This window comes from Urtica dioica, chromosome 11 (genome assembly GCF_054948205.1).
Source record: "Urtica dioica subsp. dioica isolate 48M chromosome 11, U.dioica_male_clone48M_v1_H2, whole genome shotgun sequence".
In the NCBI taxonomy this organism is placed as follows: Eukaryota; Viridiplantae; Streptophyta; class Magnoliopsida; order Rosales; family Urticaceae; genus Urtica; species Urtica dioica.
The window spans coordinates 20,924,356-20,937,003 of NC_142766.1; the positions used below are offsets into that span (position 1 = coordinate 20,924,356).

Below are 12,648 nucleotides of genomic sequence, written 5' to 3' on the forward strand. Positions count from 1 at the left end.
CGCGTTTTTAGATTAGCACTAAGAACCGTCCGTGGTTCGATCTAGGGCCGGATCCTATGACCGCACGTAGGTTGGGTTTGATGAAGTTCTTCTCTTCTCGTCGTGTTTGTGTTATTCGGATATTTGGGTCTCCGGGTTCTTGAGTTTCCGGGTCTTTGGATCTTCCGCGTTCATCGTGTTCTTCGCGTTCATCATGTTCTTCAACCTGAGAATCAAGAAACATGAACTAGGGGGGCGCGGAGGGTTTTCCCCCGACGCGCACTCCGACGCTCAACATTAGTAGAGGTGGGGGGTCTCATCTCGTCTCTATAGGGTAGAGAGAGGAAATATTTCTCTAGTGAGAGAGAAGCAGAGCTTTTTCAAGTCCAGAGAGAACTTACCTTGAGAGAGAGTTGAGATGAGGTATTTATAGGAGCCAAGAGTTTGGTGAAAAGTACTCGATTAGGTGGTGGAGATGGCCGGGTGGTCTTGGCCGGGTGAAGACAACCGGGTGATTTTGGCCGAGTGAAGATGACCGGGTGGTCTTGACCGGGTGAAGATGACCGGGTGGTCTTGGCCGGGCGAAGATGACCGGGTGGTCTTGGCCGGGTGAAGATGACCGGGTGGTCTTGGCCGGGTGAAGACAACCGGGTGATTTTGGCCGGGTGAAGACGACCGGGTGGTCTTGGCCGGGTGAAGACGACCGGGTGGTCTTGGCCGGGTGAAGATGACCGGGTGGTCTTGGCCGAGTGAAGATGGCCGGATGGTCTTCTTTTTTGACCGGCCGGGTGGTTATTTTATTTGGCCGACCGAGTGGTCATTTTTGTGGCTTTGTCTTGAAGATTTGTCAAGAAGTCTAGCTTGAAAACATTCTTTGAGAGTCTTCTGAAAGACGTTTCATGAGTGTTGACTCGGAGCTTGATGCGTGAGTTTTCTTGTGGGCTTGTGCCTTGTGTATGGACTTGATATATTTTTGCTCTCGGGGTGTTATTTATACCATGTGAAAATAACGACATAACAACCATTCCTTTGATAACAAAGTCGAACTATAAACTTACGAGAATGAGCTCAGATGGTAGCAACCTAGTCGTCAAATATGCCAAAGAAGAAAACTCTATAAATATTGGTTATTTCAGTTCCTTAAAAAAAATTAAAAGGAAAGTTAATCTAATAACAAAACTATGTAGAGTCAACACAATTTTAAGAGTTGTTGAGTATAGTATTTACTATTTAAACCAAAAAATTTCTCTTACTTAATGGAAAGCTTTCCATGATCTTTCCTTTATTATTGATAACTTAAATATATCTACGAAAACCAGCTCTTCTATATGCCAATTTGGTGGACTGATAGCACAAGAAGATTGTAAATGTGTTACTGATTAGTGTCGGTTCACATTTAATTTATCCTTCGCTTCACATCGCATAGTTAAATTCTTATTTTCAGGGCATATCATTTCTAATATATAAACAAGGAAATTCGGCGGGATACCTACATTAATTATATATATACATATAATTAATGTAGGTATATTTCTTATATAATTCTTATATATTTATATATATATGCTGCATGAATCCGGATTTTTTAAATTAATTACTATATTAGATAAATTGATGGGCAAGTTAATTATTTATTAATCATACAGTACGCCTAACCCATTTGATTGATTATTAGACATTTAATACTTTTACATTATAAAGCTTCCACTAGTGTCCATTTATAAATAACCATCATCTTTAACTTCTTGTCGTTTTTTTTTTTTTACTTATTGTCGTTGAAGTTCCACTCAAAATATCCTCATCGTAACGATTCCGATATTTTTTTTTTCTTTCCTAAAAGAAGAACTCAGATATTTCCCAAACATTGATATTTAAATTTTGCAATATATAGCATATCTAACAAAGATCCAAGAAGCAAGTGTGAGGCTGACACGTAAGCATAGAATATGTGGACTGATCCGAGGACGAATCTCCTCCGCAAAAACCACCCACACGTACCACACACGTATTCACGAGCATATACATATAATACCACTGCATGTATGTAACGATCTTCACACCAGACTAAAAAAAAAAAAAAACCAACCAAGACTTTCCTTTAGTTTTGTAAAAGAGAGAGAGAGAGAGAGAGAGATAAATTCTTTATATTTAATGGCAGCATCATCAATGGCGTTGACGGGGTTCCACGGGGTGATCAGAGCCGTCCCAGCCACGACGACGACCAATAAGATCGCGAGCTTTGGCGGTCAGAAGATGACGTCAGTGAGATTCTCGAAGTCAACGTTCGGCAACGGAGGGATCAGAGCTGAGGTGTCCGACAAGGCCGGGGAGGCTTGGGACAGCGCGGCCGTGGCGGCCAAGGACGCCGGAGAGAAGGCCAGCAAGGCGGCGGGCGAGACTTGGGACAAGGCCAGCAAGGCGGCGGGCGACACGTGGGACAAGGCCAGCGAGGCCGCCAGCGAGGCGGCCAAGACCGTCGAGGACAAGGCCAGCGAGGTGGCCGAGGCCGTCGGGGACAAGGCGGGCGAGGCTGACAAGGCAGCGAAGGACGGTGCCAGCGAGGCGGGGGACAAGGCCAGCGAGGCGGCCGAGGCCGTGAAGGACAAGGCCACCGAGACGTGGGACAAAACTGGCGAGGCGGCCAAGGCCGCCAAGGACAAGTTCTAGGGCAAAAGATGAATCTCTCACACTATTTGTTCTTTTGGCTCTTTTTTTTTTTGTAAGAAAAATCTTACGGACTAGGTTAGGTTACTTAAAACGTTAGATTTGTAATCTAGTCAACGTTTTAATTATGTTTCAAATCTAATTTTATTTGGTGACGTGGCCAGCATTTTATATGATTGTCTTTAATTTTTTTTATACGTTAATTTTGGTAAATGGTTAATTCACTAAGATAAACGAAATGTTGATTAGTTCCTTGATTAAAGTTCAATTGAATATATATTATTTTTGGAGATGAAAAAAGCAATTGATACAAAATTTGAAATAAAGCATAAAATTTCACTTTGTTTATTTAGATTTGGTATAGTGTGATCTTAATAGACCATGATTTTTTTTTTACATTTAACACATAGTAGAAGAAGCTCTTTTTATATGTCAAGACTCAAGAGCAGCTTTACGTACGGATAATGAGTTATTATGCGTTTTCTTTTAGATTTATTAGAGAGAAGAATCATTTATCTAGTTTATAAAAATTTACACTTTAATTGGTAATTAGACTTGAAGTTGAATTTATGGGCAGATTGATCAATTCACCACCTAAGACTACACTAAAAACCTAGTCACATAAAAAGTTATTCCTTCCTAAAATACTCTACCACATTTATTATTATTATTATTATTTTTTTTTTTTGGAAATTACATTTATTGATTATTATTAACCATGATCTTTTACTTCTTACCGTTCATCACTACAAAATATCACGTGATGATTCAGATATTTTTTTTTTCAAAAAGGAGGACTCAGATATTTTACAAAACTTGTATTGTGAATTTTTTTTTTTTTTTTTCATTTTGCAATATATACATGTCTGAGTATACGGAAGAAAGTGTGAGGATAGCATGTAAGCAGAGAATATGTAAAGGATCCGAAGCCGAATCTCCTCCACAAACCACACACTGACACACACACGTACATGCATTCATGAACCATCAATACTACTATATAATATATATATAGTACTATTCATCTTTTGCTTCTCAAACGACAGCTATACTAGTCTCTAGCTTTTAGTTTTGTAGAGAGAGATAAAGAGAGAAGAAAAGCTTCTTGAGACACTGAAACCTAATCTGTCTTAACATTGGTGCGAGGTTTTGTTACTAAATAGCTCATGGACTTGAAAAAAATGTCCGTGGGAGTGATCTATCTTCTTTTTTTTATCTTCCAGGGGAATGAACTCGATGTGAGGCATATATAAAAAAATAGAAATAAAAATTCTCTGAGGTTCTTTGTTAAAAATTCTCTGAGGTTTATCTCGTACATAAATAAAACAGAAATAAATACCTTGTTTTATTGACCTGCCCGTTACTGGGGAATATAAAGTATAATATATATAGTTATTGTAAATAAGAATTTATTCATATTTGTAATAATAATAAGTTATTGTAAATAAGAATTTATTCATAGTTGTAATTTAAGAGAGATAAAGATATACATGTAAGGCTAGAAAATAGTGTTAACTTTTTCATGTTAGCTCTACACCAACACAATTGCTACACAGCATTGAACAAGAGATATTAAATATGTATATCTTCATTAATACATTTCACTTCCCTATATTTATAGAATAATATATATTTTTTTACCCAGTATGAACGTGTCTTACAACAATTGCACAGCTATTAATCAGTTGAAATTTATACGAACGTGTCGTGTGCTAACCATTTTAGCTGTCGTCGTGTGCTAACCATTTTTAGCTGTCGTCGTGTGCTATGTGCTAGATTGTCGAAAACCAACATTGGCATTGACAATGATGATCAAAAAGAAAAAAAAAAAAAGTAAACTTCATTTCATAACATGCACCAGCGGCTTAATATTTTTTTGGCATAAAAACGTGGAAATATTTCTTTGGCTCTCACTCTTAACATTTTATTTTTACATATATTTCATCAATACCTCATTTTTTTTATTTTCAAATGATTTTGCTATTTTTATTAAATGAGTAAACAGTTAAAAAAAATTCAAAGTAAACTGTGAATGACAAGAAACGAACTGTAAAAAAAAAAAGAGAGAGGTATTCTTAAAATAAGAATACAATGTAAGTTATTCTCGGAAACGTTTTTAAAATAATATAGCTTGGGTAATTTCCACCGCAATACAAACAATACTGCACAATTGATTCCCTGTGGAATTAAAAACAAAAAAAAAAAAACAAAACAAACGTCCTAAAGTTGTTTACTACAACCAATTTTTTTTTTTTTTTACCTTTGCAAGATATTGAAACACTATAACGCAATGGCCATGCGATGCGAAGGTAAAAACTTTCTAGAGAGAACAAACGCATTACATATCATTAGTCTTTACAAAAGAGGCGCTTCTAAACGTAACGGTATACGAATAAGTAATGTGAGCTATAGAAAAAAAAAACAAAAAAAGAGAGAGAGGACACAGATGACTCCATTGACGAGACCTCCAAAACCAGTCCCTGGATTAGAGAACTATCACAGAAGAACCATTGATCACACCTTTATACGAATCACAAACGAGCCTGTACAACAAAACATCACCCCATAGTCATTACATCAACACGCATCACCAAATTTGGTGCTAATACCAGCTGTAAGATACAATTTTGAAGTGCCCAAAAAACAAAACAAACGAAGTAAAAAAAAAGCACAGAGTACTCGTAGCGAACCAGAGCAAAGCTCATCATGGAGTCTGCTCAAGGTTGAGAAGATGAAAACAACGTTCAAGTTCCATCTCAAAAACAACTCATGATCTTGTAAACAATTAGATCTCATCATTTTTTTTATCTGAGTGCTCATTAGAACTGTTTAACTCTGCTTAAAGAAAATTTATAATGTTGAAGTTGAAGTTAAGACTACGGTATCCGATTATGGTTTCCATATCAAAGCCAATTGAGAATAAACAAGCCAATCTCAAACACAGCCGTACAAGAGATTGAGTATGTTGTTTTAACAGCGAAAAGCAAGCCTAAAATTGGAGTGGTGGTATTAGAAGAACTCACAGGCTGGGAGGCTTGAGATATCTGCCGAGACAGCACAGGGAATTCCCAAATTGGAGAGAGCTCCTCTGATAATCCCGCAAGGAAAGTACAGGTGCATACTCACCGCCGCCGCCGTCGCCGCCGTGGCCTTTCCATCGGAATTCTCCTGCGACGGCGCTTCCTCCGCGGAAACCCTAGAGAGCCACCGGAACCGGCTGTCCTGCAACACGAACGTCCCCTGAGATCGGAAAACCCTAAAATGCGTGAGAGGAGAAAAACAAAAATCGAATCTAATTGGAATGGAATGGATTAGAGAGAATAGTGCCCTGTGGTTGGTCTTGAGGTTGTCGATCTGCTTGTTGAAGAGCTCGGACCAGAAGTCCTTGCAGATGAACTTGATGGCGTCGAGGTGATCGGAGAAGCGAGGGCGGTCCATGGTGTACCGCTCCGACAGCTGGCGGCCGACGTGGAACCCGATGGCCTCGATGGTGCGGGCGGCGAGGTCGGGCTTGTCGGCGTAGAACGTCTTCGAGTACGTTGACACCATTTCCGTCATCAGGCTGTCCACGCAACTCTCCGATACCTCTCTCACCGTCGCCATCTAAATCGCCGATCTCCGATCTCTCTGCGTTCTCTCTTTCTCTCTCTGGTTGATTGTCGCTTTTTGTTTTTATGACTTCTCTTCGTCTCTCTCTCTACAACTACTTGTCGTTTTTCTGCAGCTCAACCCGAAAAAAATTATATATAAGAAAAAAAAAAGGCATTAAATGCCCATGTTTTCATGAACATTGATTTTAAAAATAAGCTTTAGATAAGACATATATTACTTTTATAAAATATTGTTTTGGACTTTACTTCTATCATTTTCATTAAAAAAAAAACTATATAAATTTCTTTTAAACTTCTTTAGTTAATAGATTTGTTTTGAATTTGAATGAACAATAAAAATTTAACAGAACCATGGAGGCATTTTTTTTTTATCTAATCCCGAAACAAGTTGACAAATTGATGTGTAAAATTGAGGGGACGAGAGTGATAATAATTAGCAAAGAACTTACAAAAGAGTCACCACAAAAGTAAAAATGATAAACAACAATAACAAAATCAGCAATTCGAGACGAGACATAATTTGCATCCTCGTATTCAATAACAAGGTTTATCATTCGAGACGAGACAAAAGAGTCACCACAAAAGTAAAAATGATATACAACAATAACAAGGTTGTTTGAATAAGTAACCCAAACAAATAGAAGGAAAAGTATTATGTATGTGGGTGTTGGAAGACGAGACATAATTTGCATCCTCGTATTCAATTCGAGATCTCTGGTCTGAATAAACAACTTCATGTACAACGTTTCAGCCTATATCTTTTACCACCACCATATCAGCAAAATAGCTACCTTATTATCTATAACCCATAGTTCAAAAAAAAAAAAAAAATAACGAAATTCTTTACACGCCTTTTTTTAAAATGTTTACTTCGACTTGAAGCAAGGAGGAGCAAAATAGCATACAGAAAATAAGAAGGCTAGGAACAGTGGCTATAATAACACACTTGAGACCCACATTTTAGTACTACTAACACTAATATTTCCTTTCCACATGAATACAAAGATGTGGAAGGAATTTCTTTTTGTCCATATATATATATATATATATATATATATATATATATATATATATATATATATATATATATATTCTCTCTCTACTGTGCTTAGCTATATGCCCCGCCTATCGCTCTTTAGGCGACCCTTTTAAGGGTGTAATCGGTACCCGAGAACGATGCCGATGAGCGCGACCATGAACACAAACAGAAGCGGGAAACCAACTTGTACTTGTTTTACGTCTCTTTTGCTCAACTCTGCCTGAAATGCGTGAAAAGCACGACAACAAAAAGTGTGGTCAATCTTTTAGTGCACAGTAATAGTGTTTCTATTCATTATCAAGTGGTTTCTGAAAATTTATCAGAAACATTTAACATATGTCTCTATAGCTGGCCTTGCTTAAACTTTCTTTCTTTATTATTTTTAAAGGTCACTGTGAATTTTTGTCCCGGTAATTGTGGAGGCAAACATAATTAACACAAGTATATCAACTATCAAGGGTTTGTGAAAAATTACAAGTTTCTCGTGCAAATGCTTTCTCTCCTCGATGTTTGAATTCCTTTCCACCATGAGCTTTGATATCGCAAATTCAGCCTACACATACGCCAAAAAAAAAGGTGATTAGAGCTTTAGCAAAGACAATTTGTGGGATTATCTAACATCCCCTGCAAATCCCATATGAGCAATCAGTACAACGTATAGGTTGTTAATATTATATATTCGCAGTAATACCAACCTTAGAAAGCTTTAACTCAAATTCACCAAGCTTTGATTTGATCTCCTTAACATCTTTGGCTAAATATGAATCGTCCTCCACAGCCCTGGTACTCTTCAACTCTACAGCCTTTTCTGGCTTCAGCTCAACATTCCCAACAGTTTTAAACCCCGCCTCTATCGCGGGCTTCAATTCCTCTTCATTCATCGCAGACTTCGATTCCTCTACATTCATCGCAGGCTTCGATTCCTCTTTGACCATAGCTGGATATAATTCCTCCACATGCTTTGCTGAACTCAACTCTTCTACTACGACATTATTCATCACGGGCTTCAATTCTTCGACAAACTTTGATGGACGTAACTCCTTGACATTCGTTACCGGCTTCAATTCCTCGATTTCTTTCGCTGGACTCAACACCTCTACCTGTTTTGCCGGTTTCAATTCCTCTGCATGCTTTTCCGGTTTCAACTCTGCGACATCATGTTCTAACTTGAACAACACACTCTTCATAGGCTTTAATTTTTTGTCATCATCTGTCTTTGACACCTTAATATTAGACGGTACAGGTTCTTCCCTGTCCTCGGTAACCTAGAATAAAAATAAATTAATAAATAAATAGATACTCAGCAAAACCTTTAAATTGGACCTTTTCTAATGCAGTAAATATATAAATCAATTCTTTCCTTTAGAGATATATTACGATAACATCATTTTTATACAGAAGTAGCGGTGACAGCCTAGAGACAGCAAAAAAGATGTAAAGAGATTCCCAAACCGTGTGTTGTTTGGATAGGTTTTCAGGTCTATCTACTGGTTCTTCTCTGAAAAACGAAGTTTCTCGGTCCATTCCATGACCCAGCGCTCCATTGATCGGAGATAGTGTTGGTGAATCAGGTGGGACAACGAGAATCACTTTGAGTTTCTTCTCTTCAACGTAGTTTCCTCCGTCTCTGATAAACTAGAAAGGAAAACAAATGAAAGGAATGAGAAACCAGAAGCAAGATCAACAAAAGCAATGATCGACAAATGGAGAGACTTACCATATTAGCCGTAATGTCCTTGTCGGTTGTTTCAGCTGATACTGTTGTGCTCTGGATAAGAAACTTATCTTTGCACTCAAAATCAATCGACTTTGGCACTTGCATTGCAACTATATTGTATTAAATCAATACAAATAATTAGGAGAGGAACATCTGGCCTAGGAAGTGCAATCATAACAAAAAATAATAATAACCGAGAAAATCATATGATTTATCGCTTATACGCCGTACAGGAAAGTTTCTTAACATGCTGTGTACGTTACATGACAAAAGCTTAACTATATTATAAAAATTTATTGACTAATTCATACCTGTAAAATCATAAGATGAATTTGGCATGACAATACCAACATTAGGCTTCACACAGTATCGCTTTGGGGATGTGGTTTTAACCTGCCAATATCAACACTAAATCACTGCAAGCTTGATATATATATATATATATATATATATATATATATATATATATATCTTCAACGAAATCGATGTACATCTTCGGTCTACCCAGTTCAATAAAATTAAGATTAACAAGATGTGTATTACAAGCTAAGAGCAAAGATTCATGCCATTGTGTACCTTAAAAGCGACATAATAGCTGGTGATGTTGGTAAGCCGAACCAAGCACATGCTCTGCTTCTTCGGTTCAACTGCGGAAAATCAGTCCAAAATTGATGAGAAAAACTTTTGAGCCAACAGATAGAACACAGAAGACCATTTATGTCTGAATTTTAAGGGACATTAGAACTATGTGAATTCATTTTTCTTCACAAAACCCATTTTCCATGGCAGAAAAACAAAAGATCTGCAACAAAAATGAAACCTGAAGCATGTAGAAAGCAAATAGAAAGTGTGAAAACAGGGCAAAACAAAAACTAGACGCGAGCAGACAGCAAAACAAACATAAAATATAAAAATATATATAATTCGAAACCTTTGGTCCACCCAATTCCCATCAAACCATCAACTATTCATGATCTATTTAATTAAAATAAAATTATAAACATGCAAAAAGGGGCTCTGTAATAATTGTAAAGACCGCTAAAATGCTAGATCAACCACCAAGATAACAGATAATAATGGCAAATACAACAACCATGGACTTGCTCACCTGTGAATCTCAGTTCTTTGGGCTGAATCTCCAAAAGTTTACTCATTTCTCTGTCTTAAGAAGAAGAAAAAACACCAAACTCGGAAGGGGGAAAAAATTTGATTTGGCTTTCGCAAAGAGTCAATGACAATACTCAAATCCACTCAAATCCTCCTGCAAAATCAATACTGCGGTCAAAAAAGAAAAATGGAAAGAAGAAAAGAAAAAAGTTTGCATTCCCTGTATGTTTCTATATATTCGCGTGTGAACGCACGCGCGTGTATTCCCTATTAATAAGTATCGTCCTTTATTGTGCTGATGCTGAGAAAGTCCTAGAGATCAGAAGGCATTAAATGAATGAAGCGAAATTATTTACTCTTTATTGGACATCTGGACCCGATCGATCAAAAAAGCCATGATCGATCCCAAGGCACTAATCACCCGTTTTTTTTTTTTTTTTTTTAAAGATTCTCCAAATCAATACTCTTTTCCTTTCCCTTTCACTCGACTTTCTCGCCAAAAAAATAAATCACGCAAACCGAGAAGATAGAAAAAACTAGACGGAAGCAGAAAACCTCGCCCGATTCACACGATCAATTTTCTCGCGCTCGAGTTTTGGCTCAAAAATGAAAGCTTAGCTTACCGATTCAAACTCAGTGACTCGGCTCGATTCAACTCTGAACAGATCGCTCGAAATTAGAGAGAGAGAGAGAGAGAGAGATTGGGAAATGCAATCTGTAATGGGCGAAGAAATCATGGAACTGAGAGAGATACGTGAAAAGGAATCAAGGTGATGGCGTGGAAATTCCGATGTTTGGACGAATGCGTATATACTATATTTATAAACATATATATATATGTATGTACCGATTCCACTATTTACTATTATATTGATTAATAATAAGAAGAATAGAGGTTTTGGTGGTATTGAAAATTCCAAACTTGTGGACAAACCCTAGGATTTAGAACGAGAGGAATTGTTGAGCGAGAGAGAGATTTGTATTTTGGGTTTGGTGGTCTGAGAGACAGAAAAAAGTTAAGAAGTGTAGAAGAAGAACTGAAAGCGATATGAGTAAAGTGGCGTTAGTTGCACCGGCAGTTGGTATTCGGGTCGGCTCGGACTTTTTAGTAAATTTATTCATGGTTATTTATTTAAGGATGATAACAGCTAATTTAAATTTATGAATTTACAAAATAGTCAAAATTTGTCTTAAAACAGTAAAATAGCCAAAATATATAGTAATTTTAGTTTCTAAAAAAAATTTGATCCCAAGATTAATTTTTTTTTAAAGTGATAAATTGTTTACAATAATCGTCAAAAATTTTATTATTGACTATTAAAAAAATTTTAAAAACGTAAATTTGACTATTTTATTAAAAAGTGGAAAGTTTGACTATTTATTTATCAATAAATTTCTTATCAATAAGTTTCAAATGACTATTTTGTACTCTTTTTCATTTATTTAAAAAGGAAAAAAATGGGGTTATATTAAAAGTTTAGGTTTTTTTTTTTTGTTTTTTACTCAATTAAAGTTTAGGATCCTTATTTACGTAAATATACACACAAGTTAGGAAAACAAGAGTGTATTTATTTAACCATGCGTGATAAAAAAAAATATCACCCAAATCCATTAAAAGACAAAATATCACCCAAATCCATTAAAAGACAAAATATCGATATTAATACTTTGATTGTATTTAAATGATGAGTTTTCCATAGTCAGTTGGATTATTCGATACCAATTAGAACGATCATAATTTGTTGAGATACTAATTATCGACCGGTATAGTACCATAACATAATATAATTATAAAAATAAAAAAAATAATAAAAAAAAACTATGTCGATCAATATTCAAATAATACATATTTAACCGGAACTAAATAGAAATATTGATGATTTGATAAATGTATAAGTTTTCTTTTTAATAAAACTTAAAAAATGTCTCTGCTTTGCGCAAATGGAAAAAAATCAACTATATACTGCATAGTTATCATTCAAAAAAATAAAGTTATCATTATCATTGGATTTTTTTTTTTTTCCTGAAAATTAAATTTCAACTCGATACCAAGCTATATCGACTACATTTTAAACTTTGATCTCTAGTGCAAAATAGGCACTGCTGTGTCAAAATAATTCTCTTGGTGTGCAGGCTACATATTAAAAATACGAACAAGCTAGGCACATGACCACTTTAAACTCCATATGTTAATAACTTCTAATCTAACTATTTAATCATTAGAAATGTAGTTCAAACTAACACACAGATGCGTCATACATAAACATGAGTTTAATTATATTTTTAATATTTGAATAGTTTAATTATAATTTTAATTGAGGATAGCTATTCAGAAATTTATATAATTTCTTCTTAAAAATATGGAGCGTAACCTAAATTGTACAATTTTTTTTTAAAATTTAGTGGAGATATTATAAAGATTCTTTTTTTATTATTATCTGTTGTTTTTTTAAAGATGATGTACAGTGGCGGATCCAGATTTTGAAAAGAGTGGAAGCCAAAAATCAATTTAGACTGAAAAAAAATAAATA

At 35.8% G+C, this 12,648-nt stretch overlaps 3 protein-coding genes across 4 annotated transcripts; 1 reads left to right on the top strand and 2 right to left on the bottom strand.

Moving 5' to 3' along the window:
• The first annotated feature begins 2,041 nt into the window (after positions 1–2,041).
• LOC149382256 (uncharacterized) lies at positions 2,042–2,800 on the top strand. The gene has a single exon (XM_089601645.1). The coding sequence runs from the start codon at positions 2,131–2,133 to the stop codon at positions 2,644–2,646; it is 516 nt and encodes a 171-aa protein (XP_089457771.1). The 5' UTR covers positions 2,042–2,130; the 3' UTR covers positions 2,647–2,800.
• Positions 2,801–4,940: 2,140 nt separating this feature from the next.
• On the bottom strand, positions 4,941–6,393 carry LOC149382257 (Transport protein particle (TRAPP) component). Of its 2 annotated transcripts, none has more exons than XM_089602141.1 (3): positions 5,971–6,393; positions 5,667–5,865; positions 4,941–5,186 (listed from the first exon to the last, which is right to left on the bottom strand). In XM_089602141.1, exons 1-3 carry the CDS (start codon positions 6,244–6,246, stop codon positions 5,158–5,160), a joined length of 504 nt encoding a protein of 167 aa, XP_089458267.1. In that variant the 5' UTR covers positions 6,247–6,393; the 3' UTR covers positions 4,941–5,157. The 2 variants fall into 2 exon arrangements, with proteins under 2 accessions (XP_089458267.1, XP_089458266.1); XM_089602140.1 differs by having other exon boundaries at positions 5,667–5,883; positions 5,971–6,390.
• A 329-nt stretch (positions 6,394–6,722) lies between these two features.
• LOC149382258 (uncharacterized) lies at positions 6,723–11,131 on the bottom strand. The gene is made up of 10 exons (XM_089600826.1): positions 10,741–11,131; positions 10,119–10,271; positions 9,587–9,657; positions 9,322–9,403; positions 9,011–9,120; positions 8,746–8,928; positions 7,989–8,558; positions 7,769–7,846; positions 7,346–7,513; positions 6,723–7,312 (listed from the first exon to the last, which is right to left on the bottom strand). Exons 2-9 carry the CDS (start codon positions 10,162–10,164, stop codon positions 7,403–7,405), a joined length of 1,251 nt encoding a protein of 416 aa, XP_089456952.1. The 5' UTR covers positions 10,165–10,271; positions 10,741–11,131; the 3' UTR covers positions 6,723–7,312; positions 7,346–7,402.
• Positions 11,132–12,648: the final 1,517 nt, after the last annotated feature.

What these genes read in the sequence shown, in the direction of transcription:
- LOC149382256 (XM_089601645.1), top strand. Translation starts at nt 2,131, where the DNA reads ATGGCAGCATCATCAATGGCGTTGACGGGGTTCCACGGGGTGATCAGA.
- LOC149382257 (XM_089602140.1), bottom strand. Translation starts at nt 6,246, where the DNA reads ATGGCGACGGTGAGAGAGGTATCGGAGAGTTGCGTGGACAGCCTGATG. An exon ending in ACCTCAAGACCAACCACAGG is followed by an intron (nt 5,884 to 5,970) that starts GCACTATTCTCT and finishes TTCCGATCTCAG; the next exon opens with GGGACGTTCGTGTTGCAGGA. An exon ending in TATCTCAAGCCTCCCAGCCT is followed by an intron (nt 5,187 to 5,666) that starts GTGAGTTCTTCT and finishes TTTGTTGTACAG; the next exon opens with GCTCGTTTGTGATTCGTATA.
- LOC149382258 (XM_089600826.1), bottom strand. Translation starts at nt 10,164, where the DNA reads ATGAGTAAACTTTTGGAGATTCAGCCCAAAGAACTGAGATTCACAG. An exon ending in CAAAGAACTGAGATTCACAG is followed by an intron (nt 9,658 to 10,118) that starts GTGAGCAAGTCC and finishes GATTTTCCGCAG; the next exon opens with TTGAACCGAAGAAGCAGAGC. An exon ending in AGGACATTACGGCTAATATG is followed by an intron (nt 8,929 to 9,010) that starts GTAAGTCTCTCC and finishes TTTCCTTTCTAG; the next exon opens with TTTATCAGAGACGGAGGAAA.